Source organism: Alosa alosa, chromosome 9 (assembly GCF_017589495.1).
Source record: "Alosa alosa isolate M-15738 ecotype Scorff River chromosome 9, AALO_Geno_1.1, whole genome shotgun sequence".
NCBI classification, from domain to species: Eukaryota; Metazoa; Chordata; class Actinopteri; order Clupeiformes; family Clupeidae; genus Alosa; species Alosa alosa.
Genome location: NC_063197.1, coordinates 7,962,862 through 7,988,329, shown reverse-complemented (window position 1 = coordinate 7,988,329; position 25,468 = coordinate 7,962,862). Strand labels below are relative to the sequence as shown.

General features: G+C 47.1%; 1 protein-coding gene across 9 annotated transcripts in view; it reads left to right on the top strand.

Moving 5' to 3' along the window:
• Nucleotides 1-21,547, top strand: part of tp63 (tumor protein p63) — a 29,225-nt gene extending 7,678 nt beyond the window's left edge. Inside the window, exons 2-12 of one of the 9 annotated variants that reach the window (XM_048252555.1) lie at nt 438-692; nt 10,758-10,944; nt 11,232-11,347; nt 12,004-12,113; nt 12,481-12,605; nt 12,908-12,990; nt 13,308-13,432; nt 18,046-18,191; nt 19,110-19,260; nt 20,205-20,298; nt 21,168-21,547. In XM_048252555.1, coding sequence (XP_048108512.1) covers nt 438-692; nt 10,758-10,944; nt 11,232-11,347; nt 12,004-12,113; nt 12,481-12,605; nt 12,908-12,990; nt 13,308-13,432; nt 18,046-18,191; nt 19,110-19,260; nt 20,205-20,298; nt 21,168-21,464 — 1,689 coding nt within the window. In that variant the 3' untranslated portion in view covers nt 21,465-21,547. Of the gene's footprint in view, nt 1-437; nt 693-10,757; nt 10,945-11,231; nt 11,348-12,003; nt 12,114-12,480; nt 12,618-12,907; nt 12,991-13,307; nt 13,433-15,874; nt 17,196-17,976; nt 18,192-19,091; nt 19,261-20,204; nt 20,299-21,167 lie in introns of those variants that run through there. The other 8 variants (XM_048252552.1, XM_048252549.1, XM_048252554.1 and 5 more) reach the window with 8 other exon arrangements.
• Nucleotides 21,548-25,468: the final 3,921 nt, after the last annotated feature.

The window sequence follows — 25,468 nt, the reverse complement described above, 5'->3', positions numbered from 1 at the left end:
ACAGAGGTCTGTGTTTGGAGTCTGACCTTTCGTGTTCTCCATTGAGCATGTACAAGATTAAGCCCATTATGTGCACTTGAAAGGCCATAGCGAATGGCCAAGTGAATGTGTTCTTGTTCTGTGTTATGAAAAGAAGTGAAATGTAAATAGACGGTGCGCAGGCTCAGCTTAACGACTTGTAGACAAGGCGAGCACAGAAAACAAATGTCAGCCTTGTGCCTTGAGTTATGACATGTCAGCCACAGGGAGTTCTTTTCAAATTAAGTGTACTTAAAGATGGATGAAAAATGCAACAGTCCAACTGCCATTTTTGCCATTTTTTTTCTGTTTTTTTGTCAGTTAATAATTGTCCATAGGTTGTTAAAACTTACTTCCACCATTTTGTCAAACAGACATTTGGAAATAAGCTCTGTGCCCTCCATTTTGTCTTTTCCCAGTCACAGTACACAAACCTGACTCTGCTCAACATGGATCAGAACATCCAAAATGGCGGCTCCACCTCCACGAGCCCCTACAACAATGACCATGCGCAGAACAACGTGACGGCTCCGTCACCCTACGCCCAGCCCAGCTCTACCTTCGAGGCGCTGTCCCCGTCCCCAGCCATCCCCTCCAATACAGACTACGCCGGACCACACACCTTCGACGTGTCCTTTCAGCAGTCCAGCACAGCCAAGTCAGCCACTTGGACGGTAAGCACCCACTCTCTACTGTCCTTACCCCCACACCAGAATACACTTTCATCAGTGGAAACTGGGATGCACAATTAATGGATTTTTAATCGAAATTGCAATTTGAACTAATGCATTTAGCTAATCGTAAAGGCTGCAATTAATCATGTGACACCTATGATTTCTATATTCATGTCGTCCTCCTTGTGTGACAGACAGTGAAACTTACCTAACAGGAGTGCAGTGTTTCTCATGCACAGTAAGGAGTGCTCACCAATCAGAAGTGGCTCAACTTAAAGTGAACTTAAGCTTGACTTTCAAAAATGTTATTGCAAATCATATCCCAATCCCAATATCTATCAGAAAACTTGCAATAAGATATTTTCTCCAAATCATGCAGCCCTAGTGGAAACTTACATGGAAACATATCAGTGAAAACTGTAGTTATGTACACAGGGACACATATTTCGCACATTTTGTTGATAAGCATTGGACCATGGTGACCTTCCCCCTGTAAAATACGTTTATGAAAGCACTTGATCTCCCCATCAGGGCCCCTCGCGTCTCTGCCAAAGGCAGGGGATAAAGACTCAAGCCGATTAGCTGAGCGCCCTGGCCTGTGAGCTGAAAGCTTTATCTGCGGGATCTCTGCTTAAGGCACTCTTGTGATGTATATATGAAAGTCTTCAATTACTGGTGTACACCTGGCAGGGGTGAGGGCCTGTGTGCAATGCCAAACGGCGCCCACACTGCTGTGTGTTTGAGTGGCTGTAAGACTCACACTCGCAAGGCCCTGTTCAAGAACTTGTGCTTTTATGTTGAAGATCTGTTTTTCTGTTGAAGGGCAGTTTTTCTGATGTAGGTATTAAGTAAATGCAGTTCAAAATGTTTTGTCTGCATTGTCTGACATTCCCCTGCACAGCATGCAGAACTTTGCCATCTCACATAACGGGCAAGTTCAAAGAATATTTTGATATCGGCGCCCCCTGCTGGCTGACGGCTGCCGCGCGCTACAAAACAGTAGCTGGAATAGCGAAAGTAAAGTGTGAAACACCACTACCCAGCCGTTGTCCCATATATGGCATAACAGTTGGAGCGATGCGGCATAAACAAACACCACTCGGTACAAAGCGGCATGAAGGAACTGACTAAACCAGATAGTTGAGGTGTCATCGAGTCACGGCGACTGCGATTGCATCAGAGCTCCATCTGTGTTTGACTAGTATGTGATTGTTTGTGTAAAGAGTGACTGCATCGCAACGTCACCATAAATCACTGGCTGAGTCAAGCTGGTCAGTCTGAGAGAGTGCAGCGCCCCCTAGTGTTTAGTGGGATGAGCGGTTCAATCAGCTTCCACCTGCAGATGGAGACATGCAGGTGGGAAACTCCTGCAGTGACGTCTAGACCTCTAGCAGCTGTAAATAGATTGAACTATTATATCAGGCTATTGGGACAGGAAAAGGGAAGTAGTGCAAGGGCACTATGCTCTGCGCATACACTCATTCACTACATAATGCGGAATATAATATTCACTTTAGTGCACTATGTATTGGGTGGAGGTTCCGCACACAGGGTTAAAGTATTTTTCAGTTCCTTAACGAGACGCATGGTTTCATTCCACGTTACAGGATCTGATATTTAGTCCTCCTCTTTAAAGCGAGTTGGTCCCTGACTTGGCAGAGGGACAGGTTCCCAAACCTCTAGACTCATTGCATCAACCCAAACGGCTGACTTTGTAGAGAGGAGTGTGTCTCAGGATGTTTTCGAGCAGCCGCTCGACACCTATTGGCTGCATGACACTGTGGGATTGTGACATTCACCTAATTCCCACAAACAACCTTCCCCGTTTTCATGGCCCAAAAAAACAGAAGTGTCTTGTCTGTCAGATTCATAAATACATTGTATTTGGAAGTGCAATGGGGTGGAGTGTGAGAACGGCACACCTTTAAGGACTGAGGTCGCCTGCTCTCTTTTGTCTCCCAGAGGCGAGAATAACAGCCACAGTGTGCGGTCACACACCTAAAGTTTATTATGCCAAAAGACAGTTAACTGATTTATAAAGTTTTAGAGTCAGTGGACCATCATTTGTGATTATTGTCTACAATTAGATCAATTAGAGGACACAAATCCTTTAACGTCTCATTTTATACTGGGAAGACATGAGTCTTAACAATGGCAGTTCATAGATATGAGCCATAACATGACTCATATCCATGTCTATGGCGATGTGGGTGTAGCATACACATAGACACAGATACAGATACACACACACAAACACACACTCACACACTCCACACACACACCTTGTCACTGTTTTCCCAGAACTGCCCACCTTTTCCATCAAACACATTGATGATCTTATCTCGACTGTGTCTTGTATTTCTCCTGAAGTGATTTCCCCAGATGAAGCAACATCGCCTCACTTCTCGTTGCACTCCACTTAGTTTTACTTTCTTCTCATGTGTCAGTGGCAGTTTGACCTCAATCAGCTGTTTTTTTTGTGAGCTTTGGCTGAACAAACACACACACACACGCACACACACACACACACACACACACACACACACACACACACATCCTTTTGCTCATGTTACTACTTATCTGGGGGTCAGTGGCCTGTGGTGTCTCATGTTCAGCGTGCTTTTGGAGTGCTTGTGTTTGGGGGAGCGCGAGGGCCAGCCCGTGGCCCTAATGCTAGGGTATTAACGGAATGGATTGATAATGCTCGTGTAAATAGCATGCGCCTCTCTCCCCAATCCGGACGTGCTTTAGAGAGAGCAGGGGGGTGAGGGGTGCAGCGCAGTGCAGCTTTCCCTTGTTCCCTTTCTCTCCACGCTCAATGGCCTCAGCTCACGTTGCCTGGCCCAGGCGCAAGGAGGAGGAAGAGGAGGAGAGGAAGAGGAGGAGAAGGAAGAGAACGTGCGAGGGGAGGGAGGGAGGGAGGGAGGAGGGCTGCCTCACCAAGCGCTCAAAGACACGAGTGTTCCAGCAAAATGCGGCAAGACACAGCTTGCCCCTGGAACATCTGCAAGCCCATCCCATCCCTCACGAGATGGAGCTGAGACTTGTTTGTGTCACGCAGCCTGTCGAGACTCGCCCAGCTCCGCCGCACAAGCCCTCAAAACCTGAAGCAGGCGGGGCGGCGATGGTGGTGTGTGGAGGGAGGAAAAGCTGAAGGGTGGTGGAGAGAGAGAAAGAGAGAGAGAGAAAGAGAGAGAGAGAAAGAAAAGAAAACATAAATCCAGGATTGAAGAGATTGTTGAGATGGGAAGTGATGCCTGTGTAATGGGTCTCATGCCGAAGTTCTATTATGTGTGAGTTTTGCTCCTGCTCTTGGTAAACAATGGGAGATTACCTGTACTGCGCTCGACTGGTGGAGCCACGACATCCCGGGACAGAGATGCACTCTGGGAAGCGTTCAAAGACAAATGATCTGTCTCCATAAACACCGCCAGACTTGGCTGTCCCCTGCACCCATAATCTCCCATCTGAATAGTTCCTCAGGGTTCAGCATTGTGAGTTGTTTTTGATGTGAAGCATTAGATGCCCTTCATTTACTTTCCACTTACACCCATAGGTCATTAGAGCATCTATGAGGTAATGCAATACTTTACACCCCCTCTCTGCTGGCTTTTCATGGATCGGCCTGTGGTATGCAGAGAAATGGTAGGTTCATGAAAAGAACTGCACAGATCCAGAAAGCGAGGTGGAAGGATTCTTCGCCTCGCTTAGGGCAGCCATTGAGTCAGGCAAAGGGAAGGACGGGGGGTTGCAGGGAATCCAGGGTAATTACAGCAAAGCCGCCCATTCCTTTCCCTGGGAAGGGATCGCGTTCCCCGAGCCGTATCATTTAATCACAGGGCGTTCAGCCATGGAAGCGCGCGCACACACCAGAGCACAGCACAGCACAGCACGCACTCCTCCGTCCACTCCTGTTACTGGTGCAACCGGAGAAGGCCACTACAGGTGATGGACAGGAAGGAGGATGAGGAGAGAGGAAATGTAGACGATGGACGTATCGCACACACCACACCGCCCTGACCAACTAGTCTCGGCCACAGGCACTGGACTCCGCTTGCCTTTCTGGTGCTGTTCTGGTGCTGTCCATGAAGGCACTCTTGGTGTGGTCAGATTAGTGTTGTCGGTGTTGTGCTGTTTCTTAGATGCAGCAGGAAGGTAAAGTGATTTAAGAAGAGGACTGGCAACAGTGGTTGGGTTTGTGGTTGGTTGGTTGGTATATAGGTTGGTAGATTGGTAGATTTCAAATGACATGGCAGGTAGATCCCCTGTGTTAAAGCGCTCACAGCGTTGCTGATTTGGTGACAAGGCTGCATGGTGGTTGGTTTCATTTCCCTGTGACTAGCGGAGTACCCTATGCAAAGCACGTGTCCAAACAAACGGCATCCTCCAACATTGCGACAGCAGGTGGCCCTGGCGTCACAGGCATGCCACGCGTGCCACGCGTGCCACATGGGGACCAGTCTGGTGCCATCACCAAACGCTGTGACAGCACGCCACGCGGAAGCAGCCCTGCTGTTTACCTGCCTCTTACGTCATTTGCAGATGCGTTTGGTCTGCACGGCTTTGGCCGTATCAGCCGCAGAGCATCCAACGAGATGTCGGGAAAGATGAGCATCCACTTGAGGAAGTAGTTTTATTTTTTCATCTCTCTTACCCTCTCAGGCTTTTTTTTTTTTTGGCCCACCGTGAAAGCAGGTGTGTTTCTTTCTCTTCTTCTTCTTCTTCTTCCCTTCCTCCCTCCCTCCTGCGCTGCGTTGCCGAGGGGGAAAAAAACAGGAGGGCGTTCTCGTCCAATTAAAACAGGTCGCAGGTACGCTGCGGGCATGACTCCACACGCCAGGTATGAGGGAGACAAGACCAGAGGCGCCACGGAGCGTCCCGGCACAGCCCAGCGCTCTGTCCAGACACGACTGCCGCGGCAGCCCGCAGCGCCTGTCACACACACACACACACACACACGCACGCACACACACACGCACGCACACACACACACGCCAGCTTCACAGCTGCAGACCTGTCCTGACAAGCATCGCTAGGGAGAAGAAAGTGTGTGAGAGTGTGTGTGTGTGTGTGCATGTATGTGTGTGTCTGTGTATGCATGTGTGTTTGTGTGTGGAACTGGAAGGGAAAGCGTCCTCTTGGTGTCCTAAAGGACATGGCAGGAAGCTGATTTCACACATGTGGACATGGGAAGAAGGCTGTTCACAGAATGGTTGACCTTATTTCCATACACAGTGCAGCTCTTGCAAATGCAATAGATATGTAGACTGTTTATGCTTCACTGCATGAACCGATATACTACTGCACACATCAGAAGCATTTCTTTCCTGATGTTAGTAAAAATGGAACAGCTCAAGCGCCCACGTGCTGTTTAGCTAAGTGACGAGTGTGAAGTCATGCCGATGACTAGTCTTGTGATGTTATTGTTCCAGGTACAGTTGGAACTGCCCATGACCATGGAAAGCTTTCTCCTCCCCCTGTCAAAACAGTCCCTCCTTTCCCTTAATAGCATTGTTGTCATGATAAATCCAGTTCTGAGGAATCCCTGTACAGTTGTGCCGGTTGAGCAGGAGCGAGTGTTTAGGAGCATCCAAGCTAACCTTGGCAGTCTTTTCTTTAGCTTTGTCCTCTCGGCGGTGTGTGGCTGGGTAGTCCACATTGTCGCCAATGAATGGTTCTTAATTACACCTGGACAGAGGTGACCCCACCCTGTAGAACAAGGCGGCAGAAGCCATCAGTCAACTGCAGGGATTTCTCCACTCCTCGCGTGTTAGCTTTAGTTGGGCAAAATCTGTCAGCGACAAGCAGCTCCTGCCTGTCACACAGCAAAGACATGTGCAAACATCCACATACATACACACACACAGACACACGAACACACACACACACACACACACATACACACACACACACAATCTCAACATATGCACACACACACACACACACACACACACACACACAATCTCAACACACACACACACACACACACACACACACACACACACACACACACACACACACAAAAGAGCCAACATTTGCACACTTTAAAATGTGTTGCCTCAGGGCAGGGATTGGCGTGTGTGTGTGTGTGTGTGTGTGTGTGTGTGTGTGTGTGTGTGTGTGTGTGTGTGTGTGTGTGTGTGTGTGCGCAGCAGCGTATGTGTTTTTAACTGAAGTAATTAATTCATGCTAAGCGCCCTGACAGTGTATCTTGGCTGTGTCTCTGCGCCCCAGGCTCTCTTTAACAGGTCATCTGTGTTTAACCCTGAGTGTGCTGGTATGTGTCAGGCTGCACATAATCAGATGCCTCATCTCCCCCCTCCCCAGTTCTCCTCCACTGCACTCCCTTCATACTGTATGTCTGGAGCACTGCTCTTCTCCAGTCTCTTCCCTCTCTCTCTTCTCTCCCTCTCTCTCTCCCCTCTCCTGTCTCTCTCCCCCCCTCCCTCTCTCTCTCTCTCTCTCTCTCTCTCCCTCTCTCTTCTCTCTATCTATCTATCTATCTATATTTTTCTCTCACTCCTTGTGCCTCTGTCTCTTTCCGTCTTTCTTTCTCTCTCACTCTCTCGCCCAGCCTCTGCCTCCTCTCCCAGCCTCTGCCTCCTCTCCCAGCCTCTGCCTCCTCTCCCTCGCTCTGCCTCCTCTCCCAGCCTCTGCCTGCTCCTCTCCCTGGCTCTGCCTCCTCTCCCAGCCTCTGCCCTCCTCTCCCAGCCCTCTGCCTCTCTCCCAGCCTCTGCCTCCTCTCCCCTGCCTCCTCCCAGCCTCTGCCTCCTCTCCCAGCCTCTGCCTCTCCCAGCCTCTGCCTCCTCTCCCAGCCTCTGCCTCCTCTCCCAGCCTCTGCCTCCTCTCCCAGCCTCTGCCTCCTCTCCCAGCCTCTGCCTCCTCTCCCAGCCTCTGCCTCCTCTCCCAGCCTCTGCCTCCTCTCCCAGCCTCTGCCTCCTCTCCCAGCCTCTGCCTCCTCCCAGCCTCTGCCTCTCTCCCAGCCTCTGCCTCCTCCCAGCCTCTGCCTCCTCTCCCTCGCTCTGCCTCCTCTCCCAGCCTCTGCCTCCTCTCCCAGCCTCTGCCTCTCTCCCAGCCTCTGCCTCTCTCCCAGCCTCTGCCTCTCTCCCAGCCTCTGCCTCCTCTCCCAGCCTCTGCCTCCTCTCCCAGCCTCCTGCCTCCTCTCCCAGCCTCTGCCTCCTCCCAGCCTCTGCCTCCTCTCCCTCGCTCTGCCTCCTCTCCCAGCCTCTGCCTCCTCTCCCAGCCTCTGCCTCCTCTCCCTCGCTCTGCCTCCTCTCCCAGCCTCTGCCTCCTCCCAGCCTCTGCCTCCTCTCCCAGCCTCTGCCTCCTCCCAGCCTCTGCCTCCTCCCAGCCTCTGCCTCCTCTCCCAGCCTCTGCCTCCTCTCCCAGCCTCTGCCTCCTCTCCCAGCCTCTGCCTCCTCTCCCAGCCTCTGCCTCCTCTCCCTCGCTCTGCCTCCTCTCCCTCGCTCTGCCTCCTCTCCCAGCCTCTGCCTCCTCTCCCTCGCTCTGCCTCCTCTCCCTCGCTCTGCCTCCTCTCCCAGCCTCTGCCTCTCTCCCAGCCTCTGCCTCCTCTCCCTCGCTCTGCCTCCTCTCCCTCGCTCTGCCTCCTCTCCCAGCCTCTGCCTCTCTCCCAGCCTCTGCCTCCTCTCCCAGCCTCTGCCTCCTCTCCCAGCCTCTGCCTCCTCTCCCTCGCTCTGCCTCCTCTCCCAGCCTCTGCCTCCTCTCCCAGCCTCTGCCTCCTCTCCCTCGCTCTGCCTGTCGCTCTCTGTCCCACTTTTTTTTTGCTTTCCCCTGCTTCAGCTCATTTAGCTGAGTGACAGCAGCGTTGCGGGGTGTATCAGGTTAGGAGCAGGAGGGCGATCACAGATATTCATCACTCTGTTCCGTACGAGACCTTGTCCCCCCTGGAGACCAGCGGCTCTCTCACCACGCTCGCCGGCCTTCAATCATCCTGCTGCTGAAAAGCCTATACGAGCAATAAGCTCAAAATTCAGCAGCGCCGCAGACCTTGGCCAAGACGAGGGGTTCCGCCTCGCTCATTGCGCCTCTGCGCATGTGTGTGTGTGTGTGTGTGTGCACCCCACCAGTGCGTCCGGTTTCCAGGACCGGCATCTCAGGTCTAGGAACTGGGGGGACACAGAGGTCAGGTGCACACTGCGTAAAAGCTAAAATTACTGCTAGGGTGTGTGTGTATGTGTGTGTGACCCCCCCGCTTCCTTGGGTGTGGTATTTTGCTGCTTCAGTCACGTCCAGGGAGAACTGACACAGACACTGGACACTGTGGTCAATGCCACGGTCTCACTCCAGGAGCCGGAGCGAGGTGTCACAGCGGCAATCACTGAGAAGCTTATCTGCATGGTAGGGCAGGCCATTTGCGTGTGTGTGTGTGTATGTGTGTGTGTGTCTGCCTCTCTCTCTCTCTCTGTCTCTCTGTGTGTGTGTGTGTGTGTGTGTGTGTGTGTGTGTGTATGTGTGTGTGTGTGTGTGTGTGTGTGTCTGGCTTTGCTGTTTTCTTTGAAAAGCACTGGGGAGTGTTTTCCAGCAAGGGTGATGTGGAAGCAGCGAGCGTCTCTGTTGCCAAGCTTGTGTAATACCCCGAGTCATCCCGGGCAGGTGTGGGGCTGGGCTCCTTTCATTGGAACGCTTCGTATCAACAGTTAATGGAGATGGATTCTAATGGACCATTGTTCTAGAAAAAGCCTCCAGCGCCGTACGCACTCGCTCGCTCGCCCGCTTACTCGGCTCTCGTGGTTTTTTTCCCCTTCCACTCTTTACAAATGAACTTCGCAGAGAAGTTTCTTTTTTCTTTTTTCTCTTCCCTCCTCCTCCTCCTCTCCCGGGGTTGTTTTTTTCCACGCTCTGTGAGGAGAGAGTGGCGCGCTGATTTCTCTCTCCATATGTTTGTTTAGTCAGCTCAGCGGCGGTGAGTATTGGGAGAGTTTAGTCCACGCCTATTGTTGGCTTTCCTCCTCCTGCCAGTAAAAGGTGTCCATGTTCGGGGATGACACATGCTTGATGTTGGGGCGGCGGGGGTTTAAAACAGCTCTGCTCTGATTGTATGACTGTGACTAACACCTCAGTCCTGAGAGCTGGGTAGTCACTGACATTGAGTGTTAGGCCGTATTTTGGTGACGCAAGCACATTTCCGGCTCTGGTGGTTAGTTATGATGCTTCGTTACTGGACCTCCTCGTTCGGAGGACGGAAGTGATCTCATTGTGAGATTGTGCACAGGGTGACTTAATTACCTACCTAGTCATGGTCTTGGCTTTTAATGATGATGATGTGGCGGGGGTGGATTGTGTTATGTCTCTGGATGAGTGTGGTACATTCCTGGCTTGGGTGCTTCTCATGGCTGCACAGACACACACACACACACACATACATTCTCTCTTACACAGACACACACACACAGGTTGCTTTCCAGAAGGTCCCCCAGTGTGTGAGTCCAGCTGGTGGTGGTGGGACATCACACATCAGCTCACAGTAGGAACTGGACCGTCTTCTGTCCTCCTCAGTTGCTTGTTTAAAGTTCTGGCCATGGAGGGCCTCTCTTCTGAGCCTGTATGGGGCAGCTGTGTCCTCCTCTGCCTCACCAAAGCAGCGGTTCAGGAGAGCCACGGCTTTTCCAGGCCGTCTGAGTGACACTTGAGTGGCAGTTTCACTCTTAATCAGTTTTCAGATTCAGTTTCAGTAGGTAGTTGCCCACTCATTTTCATACTGACAACCCTTCGAGTGAATTCAGGCACTTGCAGTACTTAGGAAGTCATGGTGGAATTTACCCAAGATGCTGCCGAGGTGTACGCTGTATAAATGAGATAACAGCCCAAACATAAGCCAAACACATTTAACAGCAACTATGAACAATGCAGACAGTAAAAATTAAGTATATTGTGGAGACCTTAAGTTGTTATGAAGTTGTTACTCAGCTATATCCTTATGTGCAGTGAACAGGAACAGTCATTCATAAAGCCAAAATATGAATATTTGTTTGTCATTCATTTATTTATTTATATTTAATCAATTTGTTGTTTGTTGTTTTAAAGTCTGTTCTTCTGTGCCCGCAGTACTCTACAGACCTGAAGAAACTGTACTGTCAGATCGCCAAGACATGCCCAATCCAGATCAAAGTTCTGACCAACCCGCCGCAGGGGGCAGTGATCCGGGCCATGCCCGTATACAAGAAGGCCGAGCATGTGACCGAGGTGGTGAAGCGCTGCCCCAACCACGAACTAAGCCGCGAGTTCAACGACGGTCAGTGCGGTAGCATCAACTGTAGTATCTAAGATTAAACACTTTTTTACACAATTTTACCCTCCTTGTGTATGCAAGTAGAAGTGAGTCATACAACAGAAAAAGAAATTCAATTAAATTTTATGTTTTATTTGGCGTCATTAACAGTTGGTATTGCGCCAAAATGTTTTAAGAAGTGCAAGGTTGATCGAAACACAGAAGTGAGCCACATCTCACATGTTACTTAAAGAGTTTTTTGTAGAGTTGTGACTGAAGTGTGTGTTTGACGTAAGTGTTTTTCATTCCAGGACAAATTGCTCCTCCCAGCCATTTGATTCGGGTTGAGGGGAACAGTCATGCCCAGTATGTGGAGGACTCCATAACCGGGCGCCAGAGCGTTCTAGTGCCCTACGAGCCCCCCCAGGTGAGCCCATTTGCCCCCTAAGCACCCACCAAACACCCCTACCTCCCCACTCTTCCGGCCCCCTCCTGACAGACTCCTGTCCTGGAGCCCCATCAGGCTGACACCCGCTTATTACCACACCACTTCCAGGGCTAATAACTCAGAGGTGAGGGCTGTAGCCGCTGCTAAAGCTGTTGACCTTCTCTGAAACAGACAGCAGTCATGCACCTTCTGCCCCTTCCCCAACCCCCCCACACACACACACCCAGCTATCAGGACCAGCTGCTCCTCCTGCGGATGTGTGTCCCTGAAAGACCCCGGTCCTGTCTGAGACACACACACTTGTTTATTACCTTCACCCTAATCCAGCCACCAAACCTGTTTCACCATCGGATCAAACTGATATTTCTGTGTGTGTGTGTGTTTGTTTATGGTATTAAATTAAGCAAGACACATGCTGAACATTGGCACAGAAACAAATTCTTTGTGTTTTTGTTATTGGATGTGGTTGTAGACATGTTGAACTGGCCAGGACAACAAGCAAATTGACACCTACACATGCCATACGCTTGTTTGAGAATCATACCTCTGCTGAATAGATGGGTTGTTGTGTGTGATTGCTCCTATTGTCACAGATGGATATCTGACTCTGCTGGTGTTGTGTTTTGTTTATGAAGGTGGGAACAGAGTTCACTACTATCTTGTACAACTTCATGTGCAACTCCAGCTGTGTAGGAGGGATGAACCGACGCCCCATCCTCATCATCGTCACCTTGGAAACCAGAGAGTATGGCCCAACCTCTTGCCTTTATTTTTTAGGCGTTTTCCCGTGTGTTGAAATCCGGGCTTTAAAAGATGTTTACTGATCTTGAATTTCATTTATCTGGCCAACTTTGGTGAAACAATAACAAGTGCTTTTCTGGTGTTTACATTAAAACATCAGAGTGTCAAAATATGCCACCTTCGTTTTGATTTTAAACAAAAAGCTCATTTAATCGGAAAGTACCTTTGTACTGTACTGTAAATAGACTGGTTCTATGGGTGTGTCAAGTTAATGACATGAAAAAAGTGTTTTAGTTTTTTCATTGATCTGAAAATGTAATGTTCTCTCTCTCTCTCTCTCTCTCTCTCTCTCTGCCCCTCTCCCATTGCAGTGGCCAGGTGTTGGGTCGGCGGTGCTTCGAGGCGAGGATCTGCGCCTGTCCAGGACGAGACCGCAAGGCGGATGAGGACAGCATCCGCAAGCAGCACGTGACCGACGGATCAAAGAGCAGTGAGGGTACGAAGCGCCGTAAGTAGCGTTGGGGCTGGTGGCAGGACTCTATTCTCACACACAACACACTCTCCACACACAACACACACACACACACACACACACACACACACACAACACACTCTCCTCACGCAACACAACACACTCTCCTCACGCAACACACACACACACTTATCCAACATTAGTGCATGCTGGTAGGTGGGGCTTTTTTCCTTTCTCTTGGTTGGTCTCTCTGTCCCGCTTGCAAACAGTGTCCAGCTCTTGGACACAGAGCACATTGTGACACCATGTCCCTGTCTGTCCAACAGCCAACTACCGCCAGACATCCCACGGAATCCAGTCCTCCATCAAGAAGAGAAGATCTACTGATGATGAGGTTTTATATTTGCCTGTGAGTAGCTACCTCTGTTTTCACAACATCCTGTTCTGCTTTATATGATCTGAAATGATTACTCTCTACTTAATTAAGGAAAAAATAATGCAGGTTATATCTCAATAACTTTAAACCTAGAGCTAACTATAACCCCGAGTCCAAGTATAATTAAAGTGTGCTTTTCTATCAATTAACTATTACGTACCTTTTGACACATCATATTAAATGAATCAACATGCCCTTAGAAAGTGGCCTCTTTGATGAAACAGACATTACATTTGCCTTGTGAAGGCCCTGACTCATGGTCTGTCTCTCTCTCTCTCTCTCCGTTGCAGATTAAAGGGCGTGAAATCTATGAGATTTTGGTGAAAATCAAAGAGTCTCTGGAGCTCATGCAGTTTCTGCCTCAGCACACTATTGAGTCCTACAGGCAGCAGCAGCAGAGCCTCCTGCAGAAACAGTGAGTACAGAGTCAACAGTACATTACACACAATCAAGTGTGCTGAGACAGAGAGAGAGACAGAGGGAGAGAGGGGGAGAGAGGGAGACAAAATGATAGAAAGACAGACACTACACTAAACATGAAACAGAAAAAAAAAGAAAGACAGACACTAAGCATGAAAGAGCGTGCAATAGTGCGTCTCTTTCATAACTACATAACAACACTTAATTCCACACACTAGCATTCAGCCAGGGTCACCCTTGTGTGTGTGCTGGGTTTTTGTTTCTCTTTTGCCTTGGCTGTTAACGTGTTACTGCTGTGTTTGCTGTTGCCTGACTGCATGGCCCCCGCTTGCCATTGTGTGTAAATGGATGTGACCTTATTAGGCACTGGTGCTTTGAGTTGACATTTTAAAAGGCGAGGTATGCAGACGAATGCACAGTCACCTCGGGGTAATACCCGTAAAAAAAGACTCCCTGAGTACTGCTTGCATGTGTGTGTGTGTGTGTGTGTGTTTCACTTTTACTTACCATTCAACACTTGGAATTCTGGTTATTATTTGGCTTTGGATGGCGTGAGTTGGAAAGAAATTGCATGCGTGTGATGAGATTGAGCACAAAGTGTCCTGGAGATAACCTGGCTGGCTCGCCAATACCTCGTGCCCGAGCGGAGCGCTCCAGTATGCCTTATCTGTTTTCTTTTCTGCTCACCGGGGCCTTGGCCACTTGAGCTTCTGCTTTGCTTGGCAAATAGTTACTAAGCGTTGAGTCAACCATGACTGGTGTTTGCATCATGTTTTTTTTATTTAATTTGCGGCATGACGAAAGGGTGTACCTTGCGTTAAGAGCAGAGCAGAATAAAGCAGGGTTGCGCTGGAGCTGGATCTATGCCGGGCTGTCTACCCCCAACTAACTCCCCTTTCCCGCTCCCTCCACCCCATTCATGGGCCTTCGTCCAGCCTCAGCCACCAGCTAAAGCCCCTTTAGCCTCCAGACAGGCGGAGCCCTCGGCTCCCTGAGCTCCAGGTACTCCCGGAGGTGGATCTCCACTCTTTCCCAGGCTCGGAGACTCGGCCCTCAGTGGCGTGGTCTCCAGAGAGAGAGAGAAAGGGGGAGAAAAGAAAGAGAGAAGTGGAGTGTGGGGGTGGGGGGCATTAGAGATGATTGGGTGGAAAAAGACTGGAGTGAGGGATATGTAAATTATAGCTTTGAACTGTGTGTTTAAACGGTCTGTGATAATTACTGCTTTTTCTATGGCGTTTTCTCATTAAGGAGGCTGACAGAAGCCTGCTACTAAGATAGTAGGTGTGTGTGTGTGTGTGTGTGTGTGTGTGTGTGTAGTGTAGTGTAGTATAGTCACAGAGCACCCTGGTCCTTATTAAAGCTCTCATTTCTCACCAGTTTGTGGGAGTGTGTGGGTTTTATAGCGCTGGGATGGGGTAAGAGAGTGTGCTAATAACTAGGTGAGCAGCCCAGCCAGGTAGCCATTAGGACTTCAGAGACTTCACAAACACAGAAGGGCTGTTTTTCTCGTGGGATTCAAACCAGTATTGGCCAGTGGTCTCCTCAAAGATACGGCTAGAGTAGCCTCACTTTTGTCTACTGCACCTCTGTGTAAAAAGTGTGTTAAAATGGATTAAAGGAGACGTTAAGTCCTATTTGATTGTGGTGATGTGTTCCATGTGTGTTGTGTTTAAAAGGCAGACCTCTTGAGTAGAATCGTTCTCCTTATCTTTTTCTCTTGCATGCCCGAGGACTCTGCCTCTCCACACCTCTTCTATTCTGCTTTTCTTCTAACATCCACAGGCTGCTCTTCCCACTTTGCCTAATAAAAAGTACCAGCTGGTTTAGACCATGATCATGTCTCTGTCTGTTTTTTCCCTCCAAATTTTCCACCGCTGCCTAAAAGGAGCCTCTATTAGTTAAACACTAATGCCACCATGTGGAGAGCTTCTGTATAAACACAAATCAGCTTATCTCATCAACACACCAATTCCTTTCTGGCACTTTGAAGTATTTGCACAACCATTCATTTTTATTCTAAAATGGGAAATGGATATTTGGAATAGATAAGCACCTTCCCTTGCGACTTTTATACCTCCATTTCAACAGTGGTGGTTTACCTGAATGTGATCCCACACACTTGGGAGTGAGGTTAGCTCTCTGCTCTGACACACCTTGCCCATGTAATTATTATTCCTGGTCCCTGTGTCCATATTTTGTAAATATTTCAGTTGCCTCCCTTGGTTGTCAACACTTCTTAATCGCTGTCTGGCAGTCTGAAGGTGTGTTTCTGTTCTCTTTACAATATTCTGCTCTCAACTGGTAGGTTTGGACTTGTGCCCAGATTTCCCACCTTTTTTTACTGAGTTTCTCTAGTCATACCCATCTATAAGTCTCCTCTTCTCTGTCTCTCTGTCTGTCTCTATGTTTTCTCCTCTCTCTGTCTCCATGGTGGCAGTCTGCTAAAAGCCCGTCTGCGCTCGGAGCTGCTGGAGCCAGCGTGTGAGCAGAAGAGACGCTGCAGCTCGTCCTGAGACTCCTCCGTCCACTCACATTCCTGCTCTGACCGCACTGGCCTCCGCTCCCTCTCAGCCTCCTCCTCCTCATTTTCCTCCTCACCTTCCTCCTCTTCGTCCTGCTCCGAATGCACTGGTCCTACAACACAGAAGCCCCCACATCTCAGCCGCCGCCTCTTCCTCCACCTGCTACTCCTCTTCCTCTTCCTCTGGCTGACTGCACTGGCCTTCCATTATTTCTCCATCTCAACCTCCTCTTCCTCCTCTCCTCGTCTTCCTCTGTGCCCCTGTTTGGCCCACCCAGTGGCCATAGCTCTGTGGCCCCCTGGAGTAGATGTCAAAGTAAAACAGTAGCTTTTGCAGTCACCTTATCGTAGCATTCAGTTCACTCAAGGTAGTGTTCTTCCGTCATGGATCAAGTTCACACCCCTAGCCTTCTGCATCACACACCGTCACACCTCTTACACATGAAGAATGTACGTTCTTAATGCAGGGTCTTTTCATACTCCAAAGGTTAATGAAGACATAACTCTTTGCATGGCCGATTTTTAAATGATTTTCTTTTTTAAATGTAGCTGTTGGGTGTCATATATTAATTATTGCTAGATGTTTTCACACATTCACACCAATGTACAAATCTCATTAGTATGCTGGATTTTCTCTACTTCCTGTAGTTTTCAGATGTGTAGTTTGTAAATGAATATAATACCTGCTGGTATTGCACAAAAAAACTACATTGCACACAGTCAGAACAGCCTCAGAGCTGGCCACTTCCCTTTCCTGGTGAGTCTGGGAGGTTGAAGTAGGTCGGGAACCAAGCATCAGTGTTTTGTTTGTTTGTTTGTGGGACTCGTACTGTAGTCACTCTTTGGGCTTTTTTGAGAGAGGAATGAAATGAACTCTCTGGCTTTCTACTGCGCTTCTCCCCTCTGTTTCATTGTTGGAGCTGGACTCAAGTGCCTTTGGTTGGGTTTGTTTGGGATTCAATTTTATGGATAAGATTATGCTGGTCATGTTATATTCTATCACTGCAGGGCAGTTTTTCTTTCTTCGTTTGTCACTGAGATTGATTTGATTGTTTTTCTCTTTCTGTTTTTTTTTGTGTATTTTCTTAAAGAAAATAAAAGCATATCCGTTTTGTTTGAAAGGCATATGAGAGGATGACAATTGATGTTGTTTGTTGTTAATGTTTAAAAATGATTTTTTTGTGACATCAAGGCTCTTGCACTTTTGTGTATACTCAATAAATGTTCCTGTCTGCTACCGACTTCTACTCTTCCTTCTGACTCTCTTTCCATTTTCTTACATTTCATTTTTTTCTGGCCATCACCAAACTACAGACACATTCTAGATCAATCAGTGCCCTATACTTTGAGACTGTTCTCACTGATAATGATGCAAGAATGATAAAGGACTTGACTATAAAATGGATTATACATTCTAATGTAAATACAGTTACATATTTTTGTTTTGTTAAAGTGAATCTGCAAATGCAAATACAAAATTTCAGAACTGCATCATCAAACCTATACAAGTATTTTCATTATAATTGGCAACCCTCTGTTTCATGTATGGAACTTCAACTTCCTTGAATCCTTTCTCATAAACATGGATATCCAGCATTGGCCACACATTCTCCCACTTCTACCAAGACTTTTGTTTTCTATACCCCAGAGGACTTTCTTCCATATACTGTCACTTTCATCTTTCTCTTTTCAATCTGTACCAAAGTGCTCAGCATCACAGCAGAATGGGTTCTTGGTCAGTGTGACACAAGGAATGCCGCAGACATGTTATGAGCCAATGCAAAAGCCATAGCACCACTCACAACACACAAAAAAAAACAGTATTTAGGACCAGACAGATAGATCGATTAAATATAAAGTATAAGGATCTGTACTGTGTAATGTTATGAGTGACTTTTGAGCAATCTTGGCAAAGCTCCAAGCTCCAAGTGCCCCCCAGACCCAGATGCGGATCCCGCCTGCCTGCTGTCTGCTTGTGGCCTACTAACCATGGGGCCTTCTCTGCTCTGTTGTTTAAGATGGGATTTTTTGGGCAGTCAGACTTACAGCCCGTGTGCTCCTCCTCCTCTGCCTCCTCTCTGCCCCAGGAGCGCCATCCCCACCCAGCCCACTTTCGGCTCCAGCTCCCCACCGCACGGGAAAGTCAACAAGCTGCCCTCCGTCAGCCAGCTCATCAACCCGCAGCAGCGCAACTCCCTCACGCCCTCCAGCATGGCCGCTGGGCTCACTGACAGTAAGTGGACTCAGGAAAAGCCTTCTAGTGTGTGTGTGTGGGTGTGTGTCTGTGTGTGTGTGTGTGTTTGTGTGTGTATAGGTGGCTGTTTGTTAAGTATTCTTCCTTCTCTCTGTGTCTACTTCCCAGGACCCTATGTTTTTTTACCCCCTACGGGATTCTCTTATTCTGTGACAGTGTGTATTGGGGGTGAGGGGGTTAGAGGTTAGGGGGATGAGCCCTTTCTTGTTTGGGCTCGTGTGGCCTCGAGTCCTCTCCTCCTCTCCTCTCCCCCTCTCGCTATCCCTGACATGTGTCTTCCTGTTCGTGGGCTCGTGGATGAATGTGATCCGCTGTGAACAGTTCCCCCTCAGTCAGAACAGAGCTCCCGGGCCTGTCTGTTTGAGTGTGTGTGTGTGTGTGTGTGTGTGTACCCTAGGACTCAAGTATACTTTTCCTCCTGCCATCACTCTCTCAAGTACTGTAGCCTGACCCTTGTGGGAAATCCTGTGGTCTGTGTGTGTGTGTGTGTGTTTGAATGTGTGCTATGTTTGGTGTGTAAGGGATCTTTGGAATCCTCTTTCCATGTCACTTATGTAAACCTACGAGCTGTTTTTGACTAGACTGTTAGTTTGCGTACCTTCCAAAGCGGTCTGTAGTGTCTGTAGAGTATGTAACGTAACCCTCTATCGTAGAGTATGTATTGTGTAGTGTCTGTAGAGTATGTAACGTGTAGTGTCTGTAGAGTATGTAATGTGTAGTGTCTGTAAAGTATGTAACGTGTAGAGTATGAAACGTAACCCTCTATTGTAGAGTATGTAATGTGTAGTGTCTGTAGAATAACGTGTCTGTAGAGTACGTAACGTGTAATATCTGTAGAGTATGAAACGTAACCCTCTATCGTTTGTCTTGTCCCGTTTGGTCTGGCCTGGTCTGCAGTGACCCCCATGATGAGTGCCCACATCCCTGGCATGAACACGGACATGAGTGCCCTGAGTCCTACCCACAGCCTGCAGCCCCAGTTACCCATGGTGCCCTCCACCCACTGCACGCCCCCGCCACCCTACCCCATGGACAGCAGCATCTCCAGGTACAACACCCCCCTCTCCTCTCCTCTCCTTCTAACAACCATACCCCTCCTCCCTTCTCTCTAACAAGTACATATCCTCTTCTCTCTTCTCCTCTCCTCCTTCTTTCTAATCAGTGTACCTCTCCTCTCCTGTCTAATAGAGTACTAATCATCTTCTCTGTTCTAACCATACCTCTCCTCCCCTGTCCTCCTCTCTAACAGACTACCTATCATCTCCTCCCCTGTCCTCCTCTCTTCCTCTCTACCCAGTGTACCTCTCCCTTCCTCTCTTCCTCTCTACCCAGTGTACCCCTCCTCTCGCACCATTACTATCCTCCCTCAGCATACCCTCTTCCTTTTCTCCTCTCCTCCTCCTCCTCCTCCACTCATTTGTCAGTATTTATTCTCCTCTCCTTGTCTCTAGTCTCTAAGGTTCTATCTGACATTTTTGTCAAAATTGAGTTATTGACATTATTCTTATTCTGTGACACACTAAAAAGGTGAGGTGAGGTGTTTCTTGTAGTTGTATGAATTTTTGCACATTATATCTAAAGAGGTTTGTTCCGCTTATCAAGGGTGCGTTTCCCAAAAGCATAGTTGCTAACCTGTTAGCAACTTAGTTAGTTGGCAATGGGAAATTGCATTGCAACCAACAAAGTTGCTAACTTAGTTAGCAGCTATGCTTTTGGGAAACGCACCCCAGTATAACTGTATGGAATTCGAAGACTTTGAAGCTCAATATCTCAGAACTACTCAGAACGTAGATAGAATCTCATCATTCTAAAGGGGGCGATTTAGAAACATAATATTGATATTAAATCATATTACATCGTAGTGTTTAAGTGTGAAATGTTTACAGAACAAAGTGTACAGACACAGCCCGTTCTGATGTGGTTTGTGACTGCATTTGCGAGTGATGATGACATTAAGTTGTTGACGTCGCTCCTTCACATTGACCATTACAGCTTTCTTTTGCGGCTGGGATGCTCAGCCTGCTTGGACTACTTTACAGCTCAAGGGTTGACCAACATCTACCAGATTGAGAACTACAACATCGAGGTGAGAACACAGATGCCGCCTGCAGCTCTCATGTCCTGCTACCCTCCTCTGTCTGCCACACCGCCCCACGCAGTCCAGCATGTAGAGTGGAGTAAAGGACGTCTTGGGGATGTCAAGAGCCCATTTAGCCCACATACATTTCTATACGCGGTTCATCTTCAGCATGTAGAGTGGATGGAATGTCAAGGGCCCATTTGGATCACACAGATTTTTCTATGCCCTGTATATCTCACCTTATACTTACAACTTGTATGGCAATAGATCTACAGTGGCATGTGCTGGGGTGTGGTGCAGAGTAAAACAGAGAAGACAATTCGCCTTATTTACCTGGCGGCCAGAACGAGGCTACAGGGTACACTTGCCCAGTCTTGTCCAGTCACCTGACAAAACAAAAAGCTCATTGACAAAGAAGAAGGGTTCGCTGGCCTGTTCTTCATCTTCAGTACGTTTTTTTGGCAGTTTGCAAACAGAGTGATTTACCATCACCATCTGCTGGACTGAGGTGTAATGGCAAGTGTACCATGTAGACTCGTTCTGGCCTCCGGATGAATAAGGCGAATAGATATCCTCACACTCCATCCTCATTCCCACTCTACTTCCTCACACTCCATCCTCATTCCCACTCTACTTCCTCACACTCCATCCTTATTCCCACTCTGGTTCCTCACACTCCATCCTTATTCCCACTGTGGTTCCTCACACTCCATCCTCATTCCCACTCTACTTCCTCACACTCCATCCTTATTCCCACTGTGGTTCCTCACATTCCATCCTTATTTCTGCTGTGGTTCTTCACACTCCATGCTTATTCCCACTGTTGTTCCTGCTCGTCTCCTGACTTACGTTCCTCATGTGTCCCCGCTCCTCAGGATCTCTCCAGGCTGAAGATCCCGGCCGAGTTCCAGCACGTCATCTGGAAGGGTATCATGGAGCACCGCCAGAACATGGAGTTCTCGCCTCCGCCCCACATCCTGCGCACCTCCAGCGGTGCCTCCTCCGTCAGCGTGGGCTCCACGGAGGCGCGTGGCGAGCGTGTCATCGACGCCGTGCGCTTCACGCTGCGCCAGACCATCTCCTTCCCGCCGCGCGACGACTGGACCGACTTCTCCTTCGACCTGGACTCCCGACGCAACAAGCAGCAGCGCATCAAAGAGGAGGGGGAGTGAGCGCTCAAACACACGCACGCACACACACACACACACACATTCATGAGCGTATACAGAGTGAGTGAGAGAGAGAGAGAAAGATAGAGTCATGCACACACATTCATTCACACACACACACACACTTTTGTACACATGTATTCACACACAACTGCACACACCCACAGAGGCACTCTGACACTGACGCACACACAGGCTCACAAACAGACATATAACACATACACACGCAGAAATATATTTTAGTCTTTTGCACGTAGATTAGCATTTCCATATGTCTTACATGCATTTCTACACTTGTGTTTCACATCCTGTCAGACAAGCACATTTTCACACTCCCTGCACCATTGCCCACTACAGCGTCTCCAGTGCTGTGGTATATATCTCACATTTTACTTACTGCGTAAAAAAAAGACGTTTGCAAATAAAGTGCACTTATTTTCCATCGTTGTATCTTTTTTGTTTATTTTTTATCTGTTTCATCTGTTTGTTTGTTTATTTTTTTATATGGTCACACTGTTGGAGGCCCTTTTTTAACACAGAACAATCAAGAGGTTGAAGGTGCTTTGCAATAGAACATTGTATTATTTTGCCTTATTCTTTGAGACAGAGCACTTACGAAATAAACGGTATTTTGTTTTTGCTTCGGGCTAGTATTGGTTGGTGTCGTCTTTGACTTCTGATGGTGAACCATGCTGCATGTCAGGGTGCATATCCGTTTCTGCCATACTCAAAACAGTGTGCCCCCCCTCCCCAAATATATGGGCTTTTCTGCTCCTCAGAGTATGACACTAATGTGTTAATCTTTTTTTCAGTGACAAACTTTCTTCATTTGTGTTTTTTTATGCTGGCATTTGCTAGCTTTTGACTGTATACATTTCACAATATCTGCACCTATCAAAGTGTTAATCCGCCAATGGCATTATGGTCTGAGACTGATATAGTCAAATAGTCTTGTGCCTATATACTTGTCACTTGTAAAATCCGTGCTGAATGCATTTTTGAGAACTGTTCATGTTCACAAAATAATTTCTCCAAAAGTATTGAACTGTTTTGTATGTCTTATGTGTTGAACTGTATTGATGGCGCCAAGCATTTTTTACCATAGACCACGTAGTAGAGTTGTACTGTATTGTAGCTTTTGTATGGGATTTTGTTTCAGTTTTTCAAAATGTACTGAATTTGTGACTCGCTACTTACCAATATACTTACTACTTCCAAAAGTAGTAAATTGTACAGTTTTTTTTTTGTTCAGTACCTATGGGTTTGGCTGGTTATTTGGTCTTGCTACATGTTAATTCATTGTAAATATGTTCCAATGTACTTATTTTGATATAAATTGAAAAAAATAAATAAAATATCATTAGCTTATATTGAATGTGTATTTTTTCCTTTATGTTTACCAGCATCCTTTTAAAGAGTTGCGACAATGGGTGTTCAAAATTCGTAAAGGTCACGTGGTTCATGTAAACTTCAAAAAGTTCCCGGAAGTGATTGACAGTGGATTAGAATGCATTAAATAAGCTACTGTTCAATGAGAGACAGAACCACAATTGTGGGTAATTGACAGGCAATAAATGCATTGATATACAATATTTATAACAGTGTAATTATTGTGTAAACTGTGTAGTTATCATTACAACAATATTACATTAAATTCCAGACTGTCGCCTGCTAAATATCGGAGGGTGACCTTTTTTTCCCCTTTTTATGTGTCACTTAATAATAATTTCTGTACAAAACCAAGACGGGAGATTCTTTAGAAAACGCAATAGCACCCACCCCATAAGTGAAGCCTAGGCCTATCTAAATTATCGTTATAAAAAAAATGACCTAGTACGTGACTCAAGAGCTGTAAACAGTGTTTTTGAGACTGTGTATAGTACGACGGAGTATTAGGACCACACATGAAGAGAAAAAATATTTTTGCCATGGCGAGATTAAACTCGACATGTTGACTTTAAAGTCGCCATGTCGACATTAAACTCGACATTTCGAGAATAAAGTTGAAATATCATATCTACTTTAATCTCGACGTGTCGACTTTAAAGTCGACATGCTGACATTAAACTCTCAATAGGCCCTACTGTTTAAACATAGCCTCACAGTTTAAGCTATGTAGCCTACACTAATACACAATATGTTACATGAAAAATGGGCTTCAAATAGGTGTTATTTCAGATAAATTGCAGATATTCAGATAGATTATGCCTTGTCTGTTAACTATCATTGCCGTCATCGTGAAGTGCTGTCTCATGTTATGGAAATACTATGCCGTTTAGGCTAAATACCTAGAAAAATATATGTATCCAATGATATAATGTTTCTATACAAAATGTTATTTCACTCTGTTTTACGTGGTTAAGGCTACTGCACATCCAAATAACTGCCCTTGATGACCCACGGGCGTCACTCTCCATAGGATAACATGGCAAAACTCATTTTTCTAAAACTGCTTTTCCATGTCTCACCTGCAATACGTAGCCTATAGGAGGCTAGAAACACAGGTAGGCCTATAGCTTAAGCATATATACTATTTTGATCCCGTGAGAGAATATGTGTGCATGCACTTCATTTATGCACTTTGTGTGCATATGTGTGCAAGTAGGCTACTAGCCTACATGGGGTGGTCGGGAGGACAGCTTCATTCGTCCCTCCATAGACATTCAGCAATGGGCTGTTTTGCGTCCATTACAAACAAGCAACGTGAAAGTCTGGGATTGGGGAGAGCGCCTAGTATGCCTCTAGTGCATAAGCATGAAGTTGAACATTCAGATGCAACAACTAAATGTTTAGAACAACACTTTAATAATAGGCCTACAATAAATAAATAAACCGCTATGACCTTTAGGCTACTTTTGACCATCGCATTTATCGCCTGTAACTCCGTGATAAGGACCTAACAGCAAAGTATTTGGCTGAGCAACGTAGGTTAATATGTTCTATGTTTTGTCCACATGATATAGGCCTATGTCTAATCATTGTTGCACTCGAACACTCTGAATCATTGTTGCACTTGTTGCATTGTTTCATTCGTCCCTCCCTTTCAATCGTCCCCGAAATTCGTTCTCTCTCCAAACTAACTTTATTCTCAAAATGTTAAGTTTAATGTCGACACGTCGAGATTAAAGTCGACATGATATTTCAACTTTATTCTCGAAATGTTGAGTTTAATATCGACATGGCGACATTAAAGTCGATACGTCAAGATTAAAGTCGATATTACATTTCAACTTTATCGTTACCTTCACTGTTCATACATAACTGGAGCTAGTTCTTTTCAAGTAATGCATGCACAACACATATGGAACATGGAACCCCCCCCCCGGTCCGTGGAAAAAAAAAGGAATCAAACCGGTCCATGGTACATAAAAGGTTGGGGACCCCTGCTATAGCCTATAACATTAGCTGAGTCACGTATTTGGCCATAAGCCATAGGCTACATCACGAAACCAAACTAGTCTAACAAAGCACTTTAACAGGGAGAATTTATTGGGCATGAATCATTCGACATTCAAACTATTGATAACATATGCACTATGGAAACTGGTCTGTTGGGTAGCATTGGACAAATAAATGACATTGACTCGCCATATCCTGACTCATTTTCAAGAAACATTTCTTCATTCTCAAGAAACATTTTTTTGCTTACTTTGCCGCAAACTCAGCCATGAAATCATAGGCCAGCTTGCAGGTAGCCTAACGTCTTTTTCAATTCATAGAAGGGCGATCCCACTAGTCTCTCCTGTGACATGGAGGTGCGCAAATAGCCTAATAGCCTGTTCAACTTCGAAAAGCTTCGTTCACCCGATGCCAGTCACTGATCGCAATTTAAAAGTTCGGGAAGGTTCGTTCAGTCTTTTTAAGTTTGTTAGTAGGCCTATCTGTCCCCTTTTGAATTACAGTATAGCTCGAGCCTATATGAGCCTACAGTGCGTTAATGTCATCTTGCAGACCGCGCGGCCCATCCATAGGGCCCATCCGACGCGAGGCCTTGGGTGACGGCCCAC